This window comes from Spodoptera frugiperda, chromosome 2, assembly GCF_023101765.2.
Source record: "Spodoptera frugiperda isolate SF20-4 chromosome 2, AGI-APGP_CSIRO_Sfru_2.0, whole genome shotgun sequence".
Classification (NCBI taxonomy): Eukaryota; Metazoa; Arthropoda; class Insecta; order Lepidoptera; family Noctuidae; genus Spodoptera; species Spodoptera frugiperda.
Window position 1 is genome coordinate 1,116,247 of NC_064213.1, and position 26,061 is coordinate 1,142,307.

The following is a 26,061-nucleotide window of genomic DNA, read 5'->3' on the forward strand; positions in this document are numbered from 1 at the left end:
AAACAAAAAGACAGACAGACAGAAAATTTGAAATCATTTTCGTGTATGTATCGTATGTATATTCATACACATGTAGTACAAAAACGGTTATTCTAACATTACAAACAGACACTCATATCACTATTTAAAACTTTATTTAACCTTTTCTTTTTACAGTGCTTATAACATAGTTGAATAAGCGTCACGAAAATTACAATTATACCTTTATCAATCTGCAAGGCGCATGGAAAATGTAAATATTGACATTAAGTACAGCTTATGCTAAAGTTTTATTTTGTTTTTAAATTCCAGGTCTGCATGAATGTACAGAGTAATGATATGTGAGTTTCTTTACAATTATAATCACGCTTTCTTACCGTTATATGGTAAGCAGAGCTGCCAATATTGAACACTCACTTTTTTAATTTGTAAATTGTCACTTTTGAAGGCACTGAGCACTTTAGGATAAGAGTATTTGCAATACAAGTAATGTATAAATAACACTGTTTCACATAGAGAGTTTGTCAATAAAAAAACTAGTAATTGCACTGGCTTTCCACGTACTGGTGTTTGTAAATTTCAGCGGATTCAAAAAATAAATAAAACCCAATTAAAAATGCAATCTTATTTGCCGTTGATGTAGACAAATTTGCGATATCTAAACATTTGAGACGTAATTTAAATGACCTCCTGGATAGCTGGTAAAGGTGGTCTTATTTTATTGTATTCACTTTATCTTTAAAATACAAAACGTAATTTTTTAAGAGGAAAATCATTCACTGACTTCTCCCGTCTTGGGCGAAAGTATCAGACTTACTGACTAAAAAACACCATGTTCCTACTCCTGCTTTTCAAGCAGTAGCCCCAGTAACCCGCTTGGCCGTGGCCGGTCGGTGGTCCACAACTCCGGGTCATACTGTCCATAAATTATTTGTCCATAAGCAACGCTGATATTATTTACCATTGAGTGATGGTCTGCGTACCGCGTACTCGTATACCCACTAAAAGTCCACCAAAAACTGATAATTTCTATTACTTCCCACTATTTCCTATAACTAAAAGACAGCTATACGTTTAGTTTAGCAAAGAAACCTTGACTCATTCTAAACAAACGTTGCTGTTTTACTTATTTGCTTTATCTCCCTCAAGATAAGCTGATCGTGATCTTTATGAGCTTGCCAATGACGTCACGTTGACGTCACCGTGTGTATGTTGACGTCAGCGTAACAAAAGAAGGTATTAATAGTATTAATCTCCATTACAAGGCGTTGGATTACAACAATATACATAGATACAGAACAAATTGTATATAGCTGTCTATATTATTGTTACTAGGTACGGAATTAGTGTTTTCTTCGACATAAATGATGATTTTATTGTAACTTTCGTGAGACATACTAAATTAATTATTATGTTATCGGCTTACTTACATACTTACGACATAAATGATGATGCAAAGACTTATTGCCATACTCGACTCGACAGAGACATTTAATGATTACTTAAACTATTCCTTAGTAACATTTTTGTCCGGAGCTGCGGACTACGTAGCAGGTTTACCGTGGCTCCGGCTCGAAAAGCAGGAGAAGGAACGGGTGGTTTTTAGACTGTGACACTCCCTAATTTTTCGCCTCGCGCAAGGCGGGAAACGTCATTGGATGATTTACCCCCCTCAAAAAAAAGTAACAATTTTGTACCGCAAACTAAACTAAGAACTGAATTAAGTAATCATTAAATGACTATGAGTACGGCGGTTAATCACATAATAGGAATACACACTACCCCTATCTTTGATTTTAAGGAAAGGTCGTCCCTCACACAACTCGAATACGCGTCCAAACTAATTGTTCAATGAGAAAGATCAACTAAAAGGTCGATTGTATTGGTTTAATCAGTTAATAAACTTCCAACAAGAACTAAATGTCCTTTTTGTGAGATAAAATGTTAATTATAAAACCCAGTTAATCGTACTGAAACTTGAACACTAAGGGAATGCACATAAAGCACATTTTTTTATAAATAAATAGTTGTACATTGTTATAGCGAGGTTTTAGCCCATCACTTACTACATTGCACGACTTGGAGTGTTGCCAGCACTTAGTAAATATCGGTTACACCGCAAATATAACTAAAAAGTATCTAGTACCTACCTCAAGGTTAAGTATTTGTTAGACTAGGTCGTCAGACTAGGATAATAGTGTAAATAAGGATAGGAAAGGTGTTTAATTAATCGTAGTAACATGTTTTAATTGCTTGTTAAACAAGGAAAAATGCCTATATATGGGATGGGCTTTTAAAGCTGCCTCTGAAATAGTATTGCGAAATAAACCCCTTTTTATAAAATAAAATAATGGTAATGATGTGATAAATTGTGAATAAATTCGGATTGAAATACTTTATATATTAATTATTATGTTTATTTATGTTTTTGGGTTTAATCACGTAATTATTTGACGACAAAATCGACTAGTTTCAAACAATGCCATAGACTTTCATGAGCAGCATTCCGCGACACACGACGCGGCGACCGTCGCGCTGCTAATCTTTTCATATTGTTTTCCAGTTATTTAGGTATCTGCCACAGGTTTGTACACAGGTATTACTCCAATAACAGACACGTAGTTACTTAGAGTCACGACACAAACTGTTGCTTCATTACCATAATCCAATCCAACATTTCCCGCCACTAAAATTCTTCTTGTTTCCAAAATAGAATTGTAATCAGATGAATTTCCATCTCCCAAATGGATTCTAGGCGTGCGGCAAGCGGCAACCGTTTTCCTCCCAAACTTAGTTACGCGTACTTCGGTAGACTTTTGGAAAATTTCTTTTCTATTCACAATGCCTCGAATTTTTCTTTCAATTTTCTTTTTATGTTAAAGTTTTCGCAAGTTTCTTTTGGTTCTCGGCTTACGTAAGGTATTAAGAAGACTTACACTTTGTTTGAAACGTATTTTTCTATGGGTTTTTTTAGAATTTATTCGTGTGTTTCCGAAGCCGTTGCTTTGGGGAGCGTTTTGATACTTTTGATCAAATGTTTTCATGGTAACAAAATTTTTCTTATAATATTTTTTTATTGTTCGAAGGTAAACTACAAGGTAAACCGCGCAAAGACCAGCATCTGAGAGTAACTGTAGAATATAACTTTAGTAGTTAGAGGATGATGAGACGAATGTAAGGAGCTTGACAATGTGTGGTGATGTATGGTGATTGTTCTGTGACGGATACAGCAGACGTCATTGTGTGAATAGTTATATTATCATAGTTAGATGCATGATTAGACATTTCGTTACAAGTCTTGTGTGATTTTCAACGTGATCTTCTAAAACAATTTTCTCTGTTTGCACTAAAGATTTGTTTGAAGTCTGTTCTTCTCAAAAGCACACATATATCTTCACTTCTTTTAAAATTGACATAATTTTGCATCTTAATTGAACCTAATTTACAACGATTGCCTTCAATAACAGCATCTGAGTAATAAACATCCAACATACTAACTTTTATACTGAGTATTTTCAAGTAAAAATCTTGAAAATACAAATTCAAAACCAAAATTATTTATTTTAAATAGACCGAAGACACTTTTGAACGTCAAAGCAAGTATTACAAACCAAAAAAAAATCTGTCTGTCAGTCAGTCCTCCAGTGAAGCTATTTGACGCAAAACACGAAACCAAGTACCTATTTTGCACCATAAGACCAACGTACAAACTAAGTAGGTACATATACAAAATCAACAAATTGGCTTACAAATCTACAACCAAACCAGTTTGTAACATTTACTACTAATATCACGATGTCTAACAGTTACAGGAGTGCTATAAAATGTATATTAATGTATGTCCATAAAGTCCATACAGTGCTTATATGGTCTGTGGCCAATAAATTATGATTAGTTATATATTCTGCAACCTTAGCCTAGTTTGTACTGCCGTGGGTAAGTCCTCAGGTGGGCTTGGTTGTACACTGCAAGGTGACAAAGTAAACTGTATTAGATATTATTCTATAAGTTTCAATAAATAGCAGAATTGAAACTAATGGTTTGTGTATTAGAACTCGAAACGGGATATTTACCATGTTTTTCTATTTCTATGAGTTTCCGATATTTCGGCACTGTTGCAAGCGTCATAGAAATAGAAAAACATGGTAAATATCCCGTTTCGAGTTTGAATACCAGTGTTAGTGACCATGTCAGTTTAAAAACCATTATAGGTTTGTGATTCACGGGAAAACATTTTTCAAAAGAGAGAGACTTTGTCCAGGGTTTTGACAAAATTGAGTGGGGATTAACAGAAGAATGTTGAAGCTATGAAAATGGCAGCCCGTATATGTCGTATTCGGCAATTGCATTCGAGACCATTTAATTTTGACCAATAGTCCAGACATGATACCTACTTGCTTACTCTTTACGCTTAACATGTTATTGCTCTACCTGATCTTAAGCTGCTAACGCCCTCTCTGTCTGTTGGTTTAGCGACTAAAGAGAGATTTCTTCATTTCTCGCGGTTCTTGACAGTTTCTCGCGATAAAATCACATTTATTCATATTATATCTTCAATAATTCCACTAGTACAATTCACCCCGTTGAACACAAGTCTAGCCAATAGATCGATAACCACAACTCCCACAGTTTGGTGACCTATTGCTGTCCTAGTTTAGACGTCTCCTAATGAATTTTTCATCACAACCGACACACAACACAACAGCAAAAAGCAATCTTAAAGCTAAGATATCACACAGTTCAATTTCCTTTATACGATTCCGTAATCGATTTTATCGATAAGTTAGACCTATACCACGTAGCTAGTTGTTGAGGTAGGTCATGTGACATTTTAATTTTTAATGCACAGTTGTACATTGAAGTAATTGTATGGCAAGGCATGTGAATAATATCACCTGGACTATTGTTTTATAATTATTGGTGTTTATTGTATTGTTTGTTATTGTTTTTGTTTAACTGTTTTATGAAGTTTTTATAAAAAACTGTTGGTTATGTTTTTGCACGCGACAATGTTGCCTCAAAGTGACTTTATTCTAAAGGTTATAACTAAGTTTTTATAATGCATTTTACGAGTACATATGACTTCAACAATCATGAAGGTACTTTTCTTAAAAAAAATGTGTTTGAATTACAAGGTTTCATTCTAAACATCTTTTGAAAACTTGCAATTACGTAGAGAATACCAGAAAACTCAGCTCCCGAATACCAAGCAGTTTCTATTCACACCTTCCTGAACACAGGCGACATAATTGCTTCGTTACAAACCTGAATAATAGACCAATGCATTCCGTTCGTCTGTCAGAAATCAGCCAATTAGCGGTGCGCAAGGTCGACCGTTCGCCAATCAGCGCACGGGTCCCTTTGACCAAATATCTAGAAATTACCGTTATTTGTGCGATGCGGAAATTCTGTTTTTGGTTCAGAATGTTTTGTATTTTATGTATGTATGTTTAACTCTGTGAAGCGTATGAATTTTGTGACCCATCTGGCATTTGAGAGATGCTTTTATACATACTAAGCACCTATAAATATTTTGGATAATGTTTTGGCTAAGATATATATAGAAATTTCTAAGAATAAAACTCATTAATATCCTATAAATTGAAAAAGTTACTCGTGAATTGAATAATGTTTTGGCACAAATAACAGCAAAACAAAGTAGGCGTGCTACTACAGCCCACAAGTTCAAGAGAAATTGTTATTTTTGTTACAGACACCTATTTATAAAAGGCTTTTGGGTGGTCAGACAGATAAGATATCTAGTTTCCAGTCATAGCAAACAAGTTTCTATTTAAAAAGACAAACTTAATACCAGAAAAAACTGTGAACTCAACCATTTGTCCATAACATCATCAGCCTAAAAGTGGCCACTGCTGACCAAAGGCTCTTCTCACATGAAGAAGGTTTGAGCATTAATCACCTCGCTTGCTCAATGCAGGTTGACGATTTCAAACTGCTGATAATTAGAAATTATAAACCTGGCTTTCCTCACGATATTTTCCTTCAGTGGTGTCTAATCTTAGAAATAGATATAACTCGGAAAAACTCACATTCGTACTTGCCGGTGGTACGCTTCGAACCCTCTCTTCTCTCATGCATAAGAAGTCAACGTCTTAAACCACCGGGCCACACGACATTTTTCCATATCATCAACAGACAACAACAATGTCATATATACGAGAAATGTCAGCGTGTCTGAATAACGAAGTGAGCTCAACAATGCAAGTCTTGATAAAACGGAGAATGAAGGCGAACTAGTTGCACCAGTTATTTCAGTTCTCGTTCACGACTGACTATAAAATATTACACTAACTGCGTTAGTTAGGCACTACACATTAAATGACCATGTCTAACTTAAGCACACTGTTAGTATGATCGTTTGTTAGATTGGTGCGTAGATTAGGTACTAACGATATGACTTGGCCTGAGATTTTTCCTTGTCAGTAAACGAAGAGACGTTTTTGCTTGGTAAGTAAAATTGACCATTCTCAAGGAGATAATAATAATCCCCGATTCTCCAACAACCCTTAAATTCTTAACCCCCAAAAGGCCGGCAACGCACTTGTAACACCTCTGGTGTTTCGGATGTCCATGGGCGGCGGCGATTGTTTACTGCCAGGTGATCCGCCTGCTCGTTTACCGGCTTATACCATAAAAAATATGGGATATTAAAAACTTTTTTGGGATAACAAAAAAAATCCTCTTATTCACTACTGGACAGATTTTCACAAAGCCATAGATGTCAGTAGATACATTATGTAGATAGAGACTACCATCCATGTCGTAATTAATAAACTCATATAAAGAGAAAATCCCGCTGTGCGGACAAACTCAATGGAAGAATAAAAGATTAAAAAAGAACAGAGAGCATAATCCGTGCATATTGCAATTGTAATGGACGTAAAAGCTTCCGATATGCGCGTATATGCGTAGGTATAATGTGCATCGCGTCGGTGCCCGCAGGCGGTGCATTAGCCCTCTGTCACTTATTGCCACTCTTTGCACTTAACATGTTATTGCTCTGCCTGATCTTAAGTGCTGCTAACGCCCTCTCTGTCTACTGTTTTAAAACTGAGAATTTCTTCATGTCTTACTAAATGCACTGAGACATGCGTTCAATATGACTTTATTCAAGCACTTTGTTGTTGTGGTTGGAATGGAAAAATATTTAGTTTATGGAGTTTCTTGCTCATTCTTCCCCATAGGAATCTACACTTTGGAACGAGCTATTGGAATAGCTTCACTAGAGGTACAGATCAAAATGTGTCTACATTTTTTATATTATTATATTTGCTCTGACGTTCAAAAATGCCTTTCTGGTCTATTTGAAATAAATAATATTAACTTACTTGACTAAAATAAAGTGTTAACATTCTGACTAGATGTTAGTAAATAGAACTTGTCACATAGAAAGCAAATGGGAAGACAAAATTTAATATTAGTTGTCAATAAAACTAAAATTTCAACCTCTTGGCAGATTAACGACCTTTTGAAAACAGATCGATTTACAAACACTACCATAAGAGAAACAAACTACCTATCCAATACACAGACAAGATTGAAATCCAACACTAAAGTTCTACAGTTTCCAGTTAAAACTATTTAAGGTTAACATTAAAATAGAAACAATACAAGTTGTACACCTACAGGTGTCGGCGAAGACTTTCGAAAGGTCAAACGTCTTTAGAAAACTATGGAAAGTGTTCACCAGACAATAAATATGTTCCTCTATGAATATTCACAGCTGAACACTGACAATGACATACACTATTGTTGTTATTTCGTGTGTTAAGTATTGTTTGTAACTGTGACTGCCTCATTGGTCGAGTGGTCGCAAGTACGAGGGTTCGATTCCCTGGTCGGGCAAAGTATTACTGGGCTTTTTTTTTGAAAATTTCTCAGTAATAGCACGGAGTTTGGAATCGTGCCCAGTATATGGCAATAGGTTCACCCTCTATTTCATGGGACACAAAAAGTGATAAGTGGGTGTACATTGTATAGCAGCATTACATGCCGTAATGTGCACCTCTGCCTACCCCTTCGGGGATAAAAGACATGACGTTGCTCGTGTTTATAACTGTTAAAGTAAAATAGAATAACAAATCCGGCAAAATTGTGAACAAATTTCCATTATTTTGTCTTGTATCACAAGTGTTCTTCTATTTCAATCACGTTATTGATTTTGTATTAATTTCGTTACATTTTGCTCTGTTCTGTATTTTAATTGAAGTTTCGTTTTGTTTACTGAAAGAGAGAAGTGTATGAATCTAGAATTAATTGTACGTTTAAGAGTTACTAGAAATAAGCTTTTAGAAGCAATTCCATTGGTCGATAATATCGGAAATGTTCGGAGCACGAATTCTGTATTTATGACTAGTTTATGGTAATATTATGGCTACCTTTACATGTGACTGTTAACATGCTAAAAGTAGGTGCAGAGTCTTACTACAAAGTCAGTCTTACCTCATATTTCGAATACAAGTATAGAGAACTCTTTTTATTTTAAAGGAAATCACTTATCAATAATTCTGCTATTGACAATAATGTCTTAATACACAAAACCCTTGCATTGCACTGACATACATTGCAAGAGCTAAGTCTAGGAAAAGAATCGTAGAACACTACGATCTTTACATATACTCCCTCAGCTTTCTTCACATTCATGTATCTGCGTCAAAGCGCCCTAACATTTGCCATCCACCACCCAGTCCGCCTTCATGTAGAGCATCCTTAACAGAAAAAAAAGCATAGAAAGTGCACCCATTGTTAATTTCTGATCATTTTTACGTCAGCCGAACATGGCTCGACATGGAAGAGGCGTGTTTCAGCAACATCGACACACGTTCAATCCCTCCGCTATGTAGTACAATACACAGCTAGAGTATGTTCTACAGCACAGTACACAGTGTTGCTCTGGGCTTCCTCAGGGAACACGGAGTATTGATTGATCCGTGAAAGGCCTTTGCTCGCTCCATTCCTTTGAGTTACTTTGAACGGTGTATTCTTATCTTTGTGAAATGTTGCATTTACGAACGTACGTATCTAGGTTTCCTTCCCTATTTGGAATGTTTGAAAGGCTTTACTTTTGTAAGCATAGGTTTGTAAATAGATTTCGTTGGAATTTGTAACATTTTTCTGTTGGATTCTGTTGCAAGCATTCTATATTTTTACAGGACTTGTGAAATAGCTGTGGTTATTGTCGATGTAGTGAGTAATGTAACATTAAATAAGGAAAAGTAATGCGACACCTATTTTCCTGTAGGAGTAGGCAGCAATAATCTTTTCTATAAACGCTTAGGTTACATGTCCATGTATCCACATTCAAAACCATTTATCTATTTAACCACAAATTCTAGATTAATACATCAAAATGAACAATAGCATCCTCAACATATCATGCATCCCTGAACAAGCATGGCATATACAAACTCTGTCTTTCAACCTGGATTGAGGATCTTTATCGACCCTGCTCCCAGGCTATACAATAGCCAATCCTGGGACCGATCTTTTAAAACGTGTGAAACGTTCCAGTGCTGGGACATTGCCCCCTATATTGTAGATAGTTATCAAACTACTATCCACTATCTATCGCTTTTATGACTCCCTAGTACTTCACTTTGAGTGCCCGAGTACTAGCTTTGAGTAGTGTATGACATTTCAGTTCATTTAGATTATGTCGTGTTTGTATGTCATTTGTGTTTTTTATAATATTATCGACTCCAATGTTTACATGGTCGAAAGTGTGGCTGATAGCTCGTAAAGGGTTTCGTTGGTTTACAGGAATTTTGTGACGATATTTTTTTTTTGTTCATCGTTATTGACTTTGTGCATATAGGAATTTATGCATGAAACCTAGTTTCGGGGTTCTATTTTTCCCTGGCCTTTATCGAACCAAACTAGATTGAGGTCAGCACGGGGCCTTAACCAGATTCGGTTGAACGTAATTCTTTTACGTGGAACGGCGTCAAATGCACGTAGAACTTGTTATGTTACATAAAGAGTAACCTATGCAGTTTCTTGCTCGTTCTTCTCCATAAGAATCTACACTTTGGAACGAGCAAATAGTTTCACTAGAGGACTGATCGACAGACAGGTATTTTTAATATCATAATATGTACTTCGACGTTCAAAAGTGCCTTCCTGGTCTATTCATAATCATAATTAGTAAAAAAATAACTTTACCATCTTAGGAAATTCTAAATCTTACAAGTAAAACCCAACTCATTTCAAATTAGTCACATTATAGTTACCGAGTCACTATGATACTGAAGATGAAAACTACAAGTCACCGTGACGTTTAGAAAAGTATTATAATACTTAATAGGTAACTAATGAAAACAATTTGTAACTTCTAGTACAAATTCTACCTAAAGACTTTGGCCTAAGTTTAATTTACCCTAAGGCCCAATTTACCTGTGACCGTAATAAATGTTTACCGCACTATATATTAAAGTTGCTCTATAATTATTCGTACCGAGGGAACCAAAGGTATATGGAAATAATGTTTCACTACACACATCTCTTTGGAGAGGTATATTTGTTGTAATAAATATTCCCACAGCTTAGACTTAAAATATATCATCAGTCTTTACTTCGGTTACATTTATCTACTTAAATTCTATTCTTCAATATAATTAATTTCCCTTCCTTCTTATTTTCCTCGAATTCAACTTTTGTTTTAATCCTCAGACGCAAAAAGAGCAGTGTTTCAATTGTGAAACTCATAGCTGTTTGCCTGTCTTTTGCATCTAGCTCCCAAACAGCTAGATCGATTTCGATGCGAAATATGAAAGAGGGTTTTCTTGGCTTCTAGTCGTGTTACAATTCAGTATTACCATTGAACTTATCGAACACATGTTACCCTTTGTTGCCACTTGTCAATGGAGGTTTGACTTTCACCATTGAAAATGGTGAATGGTTCAAAATTGCTCGAGACTCAAAATGTTAAAGAGTCATTCCTAGTACCTATTGTTCTGTGACGTCAATCTCTTAATAAATTCCAGTCAGGTGTCAAATGATATGAATAATTCATCATACACGGCGGATATAGAGCAGACGAGACAGTATTTACTCCGAAATTCGTTACGCACGTGTATTAATAATTTCATATTTACATTTATCTACTTATTGTTCAGTTATTAATGTCGCGTTATATCTATTTTAGTAGTTAATGAATTTAAATGTAATAACCATTATGTCGATCATTTTCACTTATTAATATCAGATTGAACCAGACGGTATTTAAAAATCGGAAAACCGAATGTGTTCCTCACATTGTCCTACCCAGAAGTTAGAAATTCTAAATACTGGGGCAAGTGTACATTGTACATAGCTACATGAAGTAAAACATTGTCACCTATCTACATTCGATTCGTAAAAAAACTAAATTCATTTTTTCAAATTCCAATCTACAATATCCATACCAGTGCAATCGAAATGCACCTTTAGCACGAATCCAATTTGTTCTCAGCTAAACGAGACTCATTTAAAAACACATCTTAATTATTATGAATTCCTAGTACAAATACGTAGATGGAGTATATAAAAGGCATCTAGTTAAGACCACCTGTGGTCCGAATAACTGCTAACTAAATACCTGTAATGCCTTTAGAAGCGCGACACTTTACGCCACCTGTGGTGTTTTACATGAATTGCCGACGACACGAAGAATATTAACTAGTTTAGACTTGGGATAGTTAAGAGTTATCGCCGGATATTAGTGTTGAAGGCTGATGTTTAGCACAAAAAATGGATTATTCTTAGCTATAGTATTTTTAGTAGCACCAACTTCCTCTTCATGCCTGAGAGATATAGGGAAAAAAGCAAAAGCAAAACATGTAGTTTTCGTTTTTTCAATGTCGATATAAGGACACATTTTAAAACAGTATCCTGTTGGCCTAGTAGACAAGCAAGTATCCTTATTATTGTGACGGTATATGAGTGTATTCCAGAGCTGCGAACTGCCAAGCGGATAAACGGGGCTCCGGATCGAAAAGCAGGAGAAGGAACGGGTTAATTTTTAATCAGTAAGAGTCTGGCACTACCTCTCGCCACGCTCGAGGCAGAAGAAGTCATAGGATATGAGTGTATTAAAATTCATCTATCTCTTCTTAACCTTATCCGGAGAATGACAGACATATAATTATGCATAGATCCTGACAGTTTTGTCAGTAATTTCTCACATAAAATAGACACAACCAACGTAAATATTCGCCTAATGTAGTCGAAATATTCGTCGGAACCAACCGCCGAATCAGATAACACACCCCAACGGGGAAATTGTGTGATAGGTGGCTACAATCGCACACAACATCACACTCATGATGCCTAATGGGCTGTGGCAGAACTATTTGATGTCATATTCGTAGATATTTTCATAGCAACGCTTATGGAGTACGGAATATTCAAAACAGTTGGTTGATCAGATAAACGTGTAACTCGTGGCACCCCTAGAAAAATGGGGTGGTACCGTGTACTCTGTACTTTAGGTGGTTGATGTCTGTAGTCATTAGATATTCTTTTTGATGATAACACATGCACTTGCATAAAATTGTATGGGTGTAAAGTTTGAAGGAAAAAAATATTGTCTGTGTTGTTAGTTGATTGGACGTATACGACTGTTGTATTGTGTTCAGTTGAAAGTTTCCGTATCAGTATCCATATATGTAAGAAAGTTGGCAATCAAAAGATATTGTTATTAGTCACAGTAAATATTACTATCATAAACAGATATTCATTACATCTCCCTCTTACCTAAATGACCATTCACCCCGATCAGCACAATATTTGACCCGAAAATACCGTCGCAAAACAAACAAACCTAAGAATATACTACCCCAGTAATACCCAGGTCGTTGACCGTTGAATATAATTTGTTACATCACAGAAATAAAGCCATTTCAGATACTTGAAGTCTCGAAGGTTACAGTGTATCTACCCCACTCGGTTTTCTCTGACGTAAGCTTAGCGAGGACTTTGACCCCTCCAGAGTGCACTATTTCGCTTAACTATACCGCTTCCATTCTTTTTATATGCTCGTATTTTTAAAGATAAAATGCTAAGTTCTGAAATGAGAATAAAGATAGCTTTTTATATTGTGCAATGAAAATATCGTCTATTATATGCCACCAGAGTTTGGATTACTGATACATCTCTTTGGAGATATTTATTCTCGTATCCTATTTTGTTGGGGTATCCATGCGGTGTATCCTAGTACTCCAACCGACTAATGATACCACTTCAAAAGTAGGGCTTCAACTCTAATACAGTTCCAAACTAGGTTACAGTGGGTACCCATCCTTCTTTCAAATTGAAGTACAACTCCACTAATTGTATTTCTGTTAACCTCTATGATTGAATTGAGGTCTGACCAATTAGATTCAATACAGACCCAATTGCCTCGGAACTTGACCTGAATTAAGATTCAGGCCAGGCAGAGAGTTCATTGGGAAATACCTACATCAATAAGTATTGGTAGATGTTATTCCTGATATGTAATATACGTTTTCTGCTATGTACATCAATAATACGTAGAGTTAAGAGCGTCTACAGTACTCAAGTTATCCCACTCCCATTACGAACGTGACGATAATGCTATGCTATTAAACCCTTAACTGCTACGTGACCCCAACCCAGCCCGATGTTAACTTTATTACACCGGGAGCCCAGGAAAAAGAAGGAAAAAACCAACAAAATTGACGTTTCGTATTTATAGCAATATCAACGCGAAATGAAGCCACGTAAGTAGCAATAAGGCATTGTGTGAAGATCGTAATAATGCATAACTGGTCGTAGACTCTGTGCCATGGACGCAGCCAGGAACCCGTTTCGTTTAGCTGACTGGTCCGCGGCATCTTAACCTCTATCGATTGAGCTGCTTCGTCCTTCAATCAACTTGAGAATGTAGGACAATTTTGTACCCAAACAATTCTTTACCAAGATTTATATCGGCCCCATTTCAGACAATGCTCTCAAAGTTACATCAACCCCTGAAAGCACACCAAAATAGTACCTAAATCAAGGCTGTCACAATCCTTTTAGCGGTATTGTTCCTGACGTAGCGAACGCTGACGGATTCAGATCTCGCCAAGTAGAAAGCTTACCTAACACATCAGTATAATAGCAATCGACCGGCTAACCCCGATGCGAGCCCAACCCTACAACGCACGGAAAATTTCACCACCAAAAAAGGGTATAGTCTAAAAAGGTAACTATTTCAGAAGGCACGATGTTGGGGAAATTGTGCTTTATGTGTGGAGAGGGGAGGGGGCGGTGGTCGGTCGATCGCCTCAGAGACTTGGCTCACCGGGCGAGCGCACGGAGTGGCAACATCGCGCCTTTGAGAGCGGGGGCGGTGTAGAATGCTGGCAACACCGCCTGATCAGCTGTTGGCCGGACCACTTTATAAATTCAAAACAGGCGGCAAAAACGTGACGGTGTTTCGCGCGGCCCGATGTGGGACAGATCAAAACATTGGAGGGTTACCGAGATACCGACCACGTTATTATTTTACGTTCTCAACAGGTTGCTTCGGGGAATGTCGAGATTTTCCGATACGAAGTTTTCCTGTAAGAAATCCTTTCGTTCGTTTTATAAACAAAATTAAATTACAAGGAAAATGTATTCGACAAATGACAAGGGAGATTCTCGTCGCATTTTATTAAAGTGGTATCTGCATCTAGGGGTCAAGGAACTCGCGTCTACGTAATTTAAATCACGATTAAATTGGAAACAGCGAATGTTTAGCATTGCCTGCATAACATTACATTACTTATATAAAGTGTAATGGGTAAACATGTAGATTTATGCATTTATTCATCACATTTTAGCTCAGTAGGATCGCTTGAGGCGAGCCGCTGATACCATCGAACCTTTGCCAGCGTTGGTCTTACTACATAAACAATTCTAATTAAGTATAAAAGTAAATTATTATGCATATAATTTTAATTTTATATTTCATCGAGGTGATATTATAAGTAAGTTATTACAGTGAAGTCTTGAGGAGATTGTGATTATTAGAAATTATTCTACTGACTTCTATAAAAAGTATTATGAAACGAAACAAATATTTTATTTTTAAATATCCACAACAAAAAATGTACCGTAAATAAAAAAAAATTAATAACGCCAAAGATTTACCAGCGGAAAAAATAAACCGTAGTCCAACACGCCGCGACGGGCGCAATATTAAAAAAATATATTAAAAACTCCATTTCAAAAATAGAACAGCCCCATCCAATAAATAAACATGAAAATCATAACCTAACGCAATCCGAGGCATCCCAGTGAAACTAAAATCCCGGGCGGGGCACGCGGAAGGAAATGCAGCGGGGGGGGGGGAGTAGCGAGGTGGCTCAATAATTTGCGTGCGGGGCAGAGCGGGGTGTGTCAGCGGGGCGCGCGGGGCAGGGGACCGCGTGCAGTGCAATAGCCTGCCCGGGCAGCCGACTAGTCCACAAGGTCACTGCCGATGTTCACGCGACTCCATTCATGATCCACAATTAGGTACCATTTTTGATTTTCCATACCTACATGTTGAGTCTGTTTTACGAGAGATGGAATTGCTAAATGAAGCTTTTGAAACGAATCGTGTGGACGTCTGGATTACAGTCTGTTGTCGCCTTTACGAACACGATAGAAGAAAAAATCAGCTGTCAATGTCAAATATTTTTGACGTAAACGGTTGATTCTAATTTTACATGTGCTATAACACGGTGGCCATTAAAGAAGAATAAAAATTTCTGTAAAAAAAACATCATTAAAAGCGTAATTTCACTATCCTTGATAGCTTCTCACTATTCTTGCTTCATTATTTAATTTTTAACTACCCAATAATAAGGTCTAGTAAACTATATTTATTAACAATAGGGTATAAAATCTTTATATTATTATCTGAACTATTATTCTTAATAATAGTATTTAATATCCTATTTCACGAGGGTTAATAGCAATGCTGCTTATAATATCCGAGCAGGTTGAGTCACTATTTTCAAAGGATTAAAAGTCAATAACATGTCTAATTAACTTCTGTTGATTTTACGGAACTACGTTATCCTGTAGCGAGAACCCGACCCCAATGTGTATTCCTATATTCCCGTAAATGGAGTATATTTACGTCAATTTCAATTTTCCATACAAATTATCTGTCAACATTTATTTCAACCGAAATTACGGTTTGTTTATCTGAACGCTGTTTTTCCTTGATATTAAAAAAATACGTTTTTCTTTTCCTTAATTTTTGTTTCATATTACTTTGACAAACGGTGAAGGAAGAAGAAAACATCTTAAGAAATCCTGGGCTTATAATTTCAAATTATGAGTTTGTAATCGCCAACCCGCATTGAGGAAGCGTGGTGATTAATGCTCAAACCTTCTCTGTGTGAGAAGAGGCCTTTGGTCAGCAGTGGCCACTTATAGGCTGTTAACTTAGGTACTGCATATTTATTCATTTTGTTTTCTTAACATACATTATTCGTTCCGCCTGATAGATGTTAAGGGGTCCGTGGTCTCTACAGACAATGAAAAAAGTAAAGATAAAAGACGCCGTGAATATAATTATACTTATTTTACTCGTGTTTGTAATTACATTCATCATTTTTTTGAACAATGTTAATTCCGTTGACATGAGAAAATGTTGCTCAATTTGCTATTGTAAATACGATGGTTACTTTATATTAGCATCGAACATTGTACCGACTGAGTATTATTCATTATTTATACACGACATTTAACATTAATTATTATCCTTACTTAATTCGTGTTTTTATATATGTGAACATAGGTACATTTTTGTGGTGCCATTTAGTTGGTAAATTGTAACTTTGAACCATTATGCAACAATCCAATATTAGGTTACAATTAACCTGACCTGAGTCAATGAAAACTGTCAACAAGTAATAACTATATTTCTATTATAATAATGCTTAATTATTATGCAGGTGTACACGTGCGTACATTATAACTTACAAGTAATTAGGGGCCACAATAATAGACGTATCTTGTTACCAAAACCAATCAAAATGGCGGCCATTCCCGCCAAATTCTCGAACAACAATAACCTCACTAATTAGCCGCAATCTCATCAAATTACCTATTAGCAGGCTAATGAACGATTAAAGTAATTAATTAGAATTATAATACAAGTGTACTATGGTGTAGTATGACTGTAAAGGTGTGTTTATTATAATTAAAGTTTGCATGCAACATGCCGTGATCCAAACCGGTCCAATAATTCTTGAAACTTCAGGGTGGCGCCACTTGCAATGGAAATGTCATGTTTACTGTCAAATTCTGTTAGCACATTTTAATCAAATGTTAAGCGCACTCTATAAATGGACGACATTTCGTTACTATAACTAAGAAACTGCACAAACTGAGTGAGTGAGCAATTACAGTTGTAGTGGTAGACTAGAAACTAAGTTGTGGAAATCAGCAACAAAGTGTCTGTCCGTCGGACGATTCCGTCGCGTTGCGTATCTTAAATTGCAATTACCTTAAATGCCTTTAACAATTGTGCTTCATGCAATTATTTTGGGACAAATAAAAAGTATACACTTAGAAAACAGTTAGGAAATTAGGCTTTAACTATATCATAGAAGTGTGTAAATAGATATTTACCTTAATTTTTTTAAACAAATAATTGCGACATCTGCATTTTCTAGTCAAGTTAACTTAGCTTTGGAAATAGAACCTTAACGCACTAGAGTTAAGAAATATTTTCGCAGCTTGTTTAGCTTGTAGGTCCAAATATCTCGTATTTCATACAAGAATACATATTGTACAAGCGAAGTAAATATGTAAGACATTGTAACTTTCCACCAGCTTCGCGATGGAAAAGCGTTGTTAGACTTTCTATCGTCTATCCGTCTCACAAACTTTCTTGTGTTTTATTTTCTTACGTACCTTCGTTGGAAAAATAATCTCCATGGTTCACTAAAAGTACTCCCAAGTCCCAACGCTACGGAGCGGAGAAACCATTTTTTTTTTCGTGTCCATAAAATGAGAATTAGCAATTTCTTTTTAAATTGTTTGAAGGAAATTCTTTATAAAATGGACGGTGAAATTGGCTGGAAGCTTAAAATACCTAGTTCAGTTTTTTAAAAGCGAAATTGATATTCTAATATTATGAAAGGAATGCTCCTTGTAGGTAAACGACGATTACTCGACATTTTTTTGTAATAGATAAGTGGCTATTTCTTTTCACACTACGTAAAATACACCTCTTGTAAAATAAAACTGTTGCCGTAACAAAAAACTTAATTGGCTGTATAAAAATTGTCCAACATTCCTCACTTATAAAGTATTTTGCAAAATATTTCGTTCGCAATTTAAAACGTCAAAAAATTGCCGCGTGGAATATGTAAGGAAGTCAAAGGGAAGCCTTTTTATGAATATGTTATTCCAACTTCGTTAATTACGCTGCAACGATAAAACGTTTAAATATGGCGTTTTTTTTGCCAAAATTATGTGTTGACGTCCATTAGCGAAATAATTTACACTTTAACGACTCAAGAATTGAAATTATTTGCTGAATACGTAACTATTTAACATAAACAATATTTTACATGTGCTTATACCTTACAAGAAACATAACAGATGTGTTACAACACGATAATTGCGTATAATTCGAAAATTACCTAGATGGCAGAATGGTATTACGAGGTTCTAACTAGGCTGTATGAGCACTTGTCTTGTCAATGCTTTCATAAAAAGGAGAGCAAAAAGCGCGCCAATTAGACGCCATTTTTGACAAGAGTGCTTGACATTTATGGTTTTATTTTATCATAAACTTTAACAGTGAGACACCTTGATGGATTAGTGGCTAGAAACTGCTTATACGAACTGCTAGCTGTCTAATAAAGCGATCAAAGATAAAATATTACAACGAGCGAGTCCTGAAGCCATAATGTTATCATTTCAAGCTGATTACTGTAAAAATATCATTATTTTATTGCAATTTGTTATTTTACAACAGATCGTTATGTGATAACGTGAAGTTTTAGTTTCTGTACTGGTAATTATTTTTAAAACATAACTGATCTTTATTTTTTCTTATTTGATCCTAGCAATTTGCTTGGATCGTTATCGTTATTGAAATAACTTTATCAATATTAAAAACCGGTGTTATTAAAAGAACCTGTATTATTACTTATATGGTATGCAGTTTCATTTAAAACACTCGAACCTAACCTAACTATCGTACATTTAAATTGAATGCAAACTGGTATCTTCTGGGATTCACTTATTTCATAGAAAAACTTGCTGCAAATATCTTCTGCTGTAGATTAGTCCTTGTGTAAGCCAAAACTAAGTACCACAGCCTACACACATATAATATCCATCTTCCCTATTTTGATAATGGCCTCTGTCATGAACGATCCACTTGAGAGCTATACTTGAGATATATTTTTGTAAGAAAAGATCCGTCAAGCGATCGTATTGTTGATCTAGTATGGCCGACATCATTCATTATGTGCAGGCCGGCATTAAACACACACTAGCTATCAGCGTGTCTTGTTTCTCAAGAACAACTCGTTTTCAGAAGTCAGTAGCACTTTTAGGTACCCCAAAAATGTCTTTAATTATATGGTTTTGTGATATGGTTGTCAACCGAGAATTTCTTATTGGGTTGATATCTTCTGTTCTTAAACTATAAGTATTTTGTTAAGCCCTATGAATATCAGCTTTAAGCAGCGTGCTTCATTCACAAAAATTGTAGGTACTTTGTCGTCCAAAGTTGTCTATCATTTTTTTAAAAGGTTCTAGAATGAGCTTCCTTCCGAAGTTCTCCCAAAGGACTAGGACGACATAGGGTTCTTAAAAAAAGGAGTGAAAAGATTTTTCAGTGTCCTTGGTATTACAGACGTCCATTGAGCACAGTAACATTGCCTTCCATCAAGAAGGTTGTAAAATATTTTCTTCTCGGCTCTCCGTCAAGGAGAGAATTTCCTTCTTCAAAAGTTTAAAAAATAACCCTCCTTTAGGGTTTCGCTGCAGTCGCGTAAAAAAGCGAAAAACTATTTTCTACTGGAAATTATACTGCTATTAGAAATAGTGACCAAATGCGTTACTATACATAATATATTCCCTATCCCCCTCGATTTGAGAAAAAAATATTATAATACATATATCCTAGGATTATAGAATCGAAAACAATAATTGGTTTCAACTATTTAAAAATAGGCTTTGGTCTAGATTACCTTAACTTAGGTAGTTCACTTCATTAAAACTTAATTACTAATGACTACTAATGACATCTTTTCATCTCATTAGTCTGATGCGTAATAATTCTAAAGTAGTCATTTAATTTTCTTTTAGAAAAGTAATCTTGTAAGAAATAATAGGACTTTTTATAAACTTTTATAGAATAGAATGTAAAATAATATTCTTAATTTTGGGGAAAAAAGTTCCTTGAATTTGCTGAAAGTTAAGTTTTATTGTTATTACTATGTTGTTACTTCAAAGTCCTTACTTTTTATTTATTTAATAAAAGTACTTATTGCTATTTACAAAGTACTATTTGGAATATTTTATAATAACACTCGTGAGACATACTAAATTAACTAAACATCACGGTTTACTCACGTAAATTAACTAGTAGAGCTTTTCTCCATTAATTTACGTGAGTAAACCGTGATTTTTAATTAATTTATTATTTGAAGATTTCATTTCGGATCATTTTCGAATGCTCGGTGTCAAAAACTGTTAGCAAAATGATATGTTCTGTTTTTTTTACTATATTCCATTGCATTTCCATCAACGAAATCTACATACATACATACATATTTTAATATACTTCGGAACACGAAAATAAATTGGAATCGAAATATCTATCCGAAATAAATAATATATTTCCTACATCGGAACAAATTGGACGATTTATTGTATTGACAGGTCCCTGTAACTCGTTTAAATTATTAAGCTCTGCTGATCCAATCCGACGCGTTTCCCAAATTAAGCCCCCACTATTCAGATTGATATGGAAATATATTATATTCTGTTTTCTACAAATAGGAAACAGAGTTTTCTAAATTGATTGAAACTTTGTCTCAGTTTTATTTTGTAAAATACGCGGTGTAAACGGAACGGTTCGGAAAATAGCTACATATTTCTTTTTGTTATTATAATTTTAATCGTTTTTGGATTCGTGTTATTCATGCAACATTAGCCTTAAGTAGTTGATTATAACTATTATTACATAAAATAATCATTGAATTCCTTAATTTTTTGAAAATAATCCTGCTATTTTCCTATCACCTGTTTGCGGCGTTTTCAAATGTGAAAATTTGTGTGTTCGGATGTTTCGATGTTTGTCCGTCAATTACGGATTTTCATGAAATTTCATATACAGATAGGGTATGAGCTAACTTAGATGAAAGGATACTTTTTAACCCATGGGCACGCGGGTGAAGCTGCTGGTAGACGTTAGTTTCTTTTTTGATATACAGATAGGGTATGAGCTAACTTGGGTGAAATAATATTGTTTATCCCACGGGAACGTGGGCGAATAGCTGACAGAAGCTAGATTTCTTTATAAAAATAAGACAAGATAACTGAAAACCAAATACATTTTCTCCCTATCAACCTCGTAATCGTATTCCTTCATGAATACCTAATGACATAATGAAATAAGTATTATTTATCGACGAATTATTCAAAAAATTGTGTCAATTTACATTCAACATTTACATAAAATTGTTCAATTAGCTGTACTTCAATTGATTTATTGTTCAATTATTGTGTCAAGATTACATCAATAAAAGACACTGCGAAATGAATAAAATATTTCAAAGACTGTATTCATATAATTATATAATTACACTTGATAATATATTTCCAAGTTTTATCCGTAAATGGTATTAAAATAAATATTTAATGTAACCAAATATGGTGGTTGATGAATGAATCATTTTATATAAGGAGCTTTTAAAGTATCTGCCACTGTTTTAATGGGAGGTAGTGTTATGTTTGAAGATTACAATAGTAAATAAATATAAATGATTGATTATGAGTATTTTTTTTCATACAAGTAAGACAGCAATGTCAATTTGTTTAATTATATTTTCTATTTTATTGGTTTGATATAAAGACTAAAGTTTAATGTAAACAAAAAGTAGCTTGATCTGCTAGCCACTGTAAACAGTTATCATCATCATCATAGACAGCCTATAAGTCGCCAAAGGACTCTTCTCGCACGGAGAAGGTTTGAGCATTAATCTCCACGCTTGCTCAATGCGGGTTGGCGATTTCAAACTTATAATTAGAAATTATAAGCCCAGGTTTCCACACGATGTTTTCCTTCACCGTTTGTCAGTGAGTACATATAACTTGAAAATATGTCCCATTGGTACTTTGGTAGGATTCGATTTCGCACTCTCATGTATGAGAAGCAGGCGTCTTAAACCTCCGGGCCACCACGACATACGATCGGTGACAAACAGTTATAAAGGGGATCAACTCAGTCATATTGCCAGTCACCATTACTCATCTAAGTAATCGTCACAGTCGGCTAAAACCCCGCTATGTTATACGATACTAATTCATTAATTAGCCAGGAAAGTTCACTCCTCAGATATAATATAATATACATCTATACAGGGTGTCCCTAAAGTCGATGAAGGATAGTGTACGGAAGACTACAGACGAAAAAATAAAGATTTGTAGCAACAAGAGTCAAAAAACTGGCACAGGTGTACTTTTTCGTGGATAACACATAAGTCACTATAATTTAAAAATTGTAGGACCTAGAATTTTTTTTATATTTTTCTGATAACAGTTGGAACCTTGCCGATAATCTGGTGCCTATTGGACGTCGACTTCAGGGACAGCCTGTATATATACCGACCGTTATTAGATTTCATTAGTAAATGCCACTCATATCTTATTACGGTATGACCTGCTTCCACTCTATAGAGCAAAACTGATTCTGATTAGATAACTATCTTACATTGATGGAAAATAAAATATCGTTGAGAAGGCAATAGACAACATAACATATACATAGCTTGTTGATCTTCGAAAGGGTAATCAGAGGTGCATTTATACAATGTAACTCGCACTTTGTATAAGGTATGTATACTTATATTTATAAGTTTCATATAATATAGGGGTTTTTGAGGGAGGATATCATCCAAAAACTTCTTGCCTTGGTGTGGCGTGAGGAAGAGTCAGACTCTTACTGTCTAAACATCACCTCGTTCTTTCTTCTCCTACTTGAGCCGGAGCCCCGGCAACTTGTTACGTTGTCCGCAGCTCCGAATCAGACTTCAGCCCAACTAAACCCTATCTGTGGTTGTCTTGCTCTTTGAAGCGTATATAGGGTATGCCATTGCTAACCAAAAAAATATGAGTTACGTGTAACACCACCGAATGAAGAGAAAAAACAAAACAGTTTTTAAATGATATCAAAATTCCCATCTGTATCATTACGCTGGAGTTTGAAATGGCCTAGAAAAATGCAGGTTCCTTCATATTGTTCGTCATTATGAATAGAAATGGTCTGACACAAAGAAATAAAAAGACATATTCTCTCTTCATTTCCGTTTCACTCAACGTTCTTATTTCTTATTAAAGTTTTCTTGGTTTGTAAGCAAAGGGGGATGAGATACTGTGATAACGTTCATTGTATAAAATATAAATAGGAAAGGGGTGTATTTTTTGTCTATATAAAAATATATAACTACAGACTTTTCTAAGAGTCCTTTGTTAATTGTGAATCTTGAAGCTCTATAATGAAGTACTGTAGCTGACAGCTTAAGGATTTTGAATGAGTATCGGTTTCATTCATTCATGGTAATAAATATAAACAGTTTGGAAAACATTTAGAACGTTAGAGGTTTTTTTTAATAAGGATTAATAAGGAATAAGGATTTAAGGAGGAATAAGGATAATCAAGGATTGTTTTTGGCAATAACAGCTGTACTTAGAGACATTTATTGATTTTAATCACATTTTAATAATCATTTAAATTACCTCTTGTATATAAGACACAATAGAAAATACATTGTGTCTCACGTGAATCCACGTTACGGTACAAGACAGTTTGAACTATTCCTTAATCCTTAGTAACGATTTTGTTCTAAAAACAATTGCTAAGGACTCGGTTAAGTAACAATTAAATAATTCTGAGTACGACGTTGAATAAGAAAAACATGATTACAAATAGACATAACATGAACAAACATAGACTAAATAAAAAAAAAACTAAGACTAAAATATTTACAAATTGAATTGGAAACAATTTATCAGAAATTTTCATGACTCTAGTGAATACAATTTCTTTGAATCGGTGCCTCACCTCTAGACATAATATTGGGTAGACAAAATTGTTTGTTTAAAAAAAATGTTCTACGTTTATTGTTGACCCAGGTTATGGTCTATCAATGTGTTAAATTGACTGTAGTTTAAAGCAAAAAACAAACAAACAACTTCGTTTTATAGTAACAAATTATTATAGCTCTCACGTGTGTTTAAAGGTAATCATTCTTAGTTATCAAACCATCAAATAAATTAAATTATGCATTTAAACAAACACACATTTAATAACTTTTATGACGATCATAATAATTAACGAGAACCACAATAAATAACTACAAAACAAACTACATTACACTACATGGACTATCAAATTCAATATAATTTATATTAACATGCATGTTGTAACATTACAAGCTATAAATAACCAATATATCTTGGTCTTGCTTTTTATTATCTTGTAGCACATTCAAAGGTCTACTTATACTGGTTATGTGTAGCTTCATGTGTCACAGTCTACATGTACCAAGCCAATATATCTTGATCTTGCTTTATATTATCTTTCCGCACATTCGGCGGTCAGTTTATACTAGTTATTTGTAGCTTCATGTGTAACAGTCTACATGTACATATCCAATATATATTGGTCTTGCTTCCTATTATCTTGTAGCACATTCGAAGGTTAGTTTATACTGGTTTGTGTAGCTTCATGTGTAACAGACTACATGTACAACACCAATATACCTTGGTCTTGCTTTCTATTATGCTACAGCTCATTCGAAGGTTAGTTTATACTGGTTATGTGTAGCTTCATGTGTAACAGTCTACATGTACAAGGCGTTCAATTCTGCAAGGTGCAAGATGCACGATATATTATCGTGCCTCCCACGGGTCCTGCTCATCCGGTGGGCATAAAAAGGGCAATATATATAGTGACGTCACATCCTTAGCGCTATCCTTTGAAGTGAGAAATGTACAATGGAAGTTCCATGTGATTTATTGTGATCAACTTACTTTAGTTGATATACTAGTTCATTTACAATTGTAAGTCTTTTTAACCGACTTCAAAAAAGAAGGTTCTCAGTTTGTCCTGTATGTATGTATGTTTGTGCGCGGTTATCTCGCGTTTGACTGAACTGATTTTGATGCTAGGACTGTGTCTGATACAAGTAAATACATATGTATTAGGTGTTGTTGTTAAAATTCTCTGACACGGTTTTAATGAAGGGGTTGTGTTTGAAGATTACAATGGTAAATACAGATGTATTGTTTATGAGTTTTTTTTTCATACAAAAAATATATGTATGTGTTTGTAATGCATCGAGCTAATTTATGAACCACTTTATGCAGAGTAGAGTCAATGTTTATTTAACTTCTTTATGTCCTCAAATTGAATTAACTGGTCCGTTGTACGAAATTTTTTCACTATTGTAATCTTCAAACACAACACTACCTCCCATTAAAGCCGTGGCAGATAATTTTAGAACACCTTATATATTCCTCCAAAGATGAGTGTTACCTACAATCAACTGTAGGTAGGTACTAGGTACCCTTCGGGGAACTAGACAAGTTCTTATTTGTTCCACAAGTTTCAAAACTAAGACAATATCTAGTCCCATTTCTGAAACTTTGATGACGTAGGCATAAACGAAGCCTGACTAACTAACTGCGTAATTTGGCGACGTAGATAACACTACAGAACTGGGAATTGAGTATATAAGTATATAGGTACCTAAGAGAAATAGGTACATAGCTTCTATCTTATACTCTTATACTACGCTGTAAGTAGGGTCGCCAACATTTTTTGTAGAAATATAGTATTTTTTTCAA

General features: G+C 35.0%; 1 protein-coding gene across 2 annotated transcripts in view; it reads left to right on the forward strand.

Annotated features, from left to right (window-relative positions):
- Positions 1–26,061, forward strand: part of LOC118269399 (uncharacterized) — a 101,757-nt gene that overhangs the window by 23,870 nt on the left and 51,826 nt on the right. The window contains exon 2 of one of the 2 annotated variants that reach the window (XM_035584508.2): positions 292–320. The exons of the other annotated variant lie outside the window; for it this stretch is intronic. Within the exon in view, the coding sequence (XP_035440401.2) occupies positions 292–301 (10 nt within the window). The 3' untranslated portion in view covers positions 302–320. The remainder of the gene's footprint in view (positions 1–291; positions 321–26,061) is intronic. 2 annotated transcript variants of the gene reach the window in all.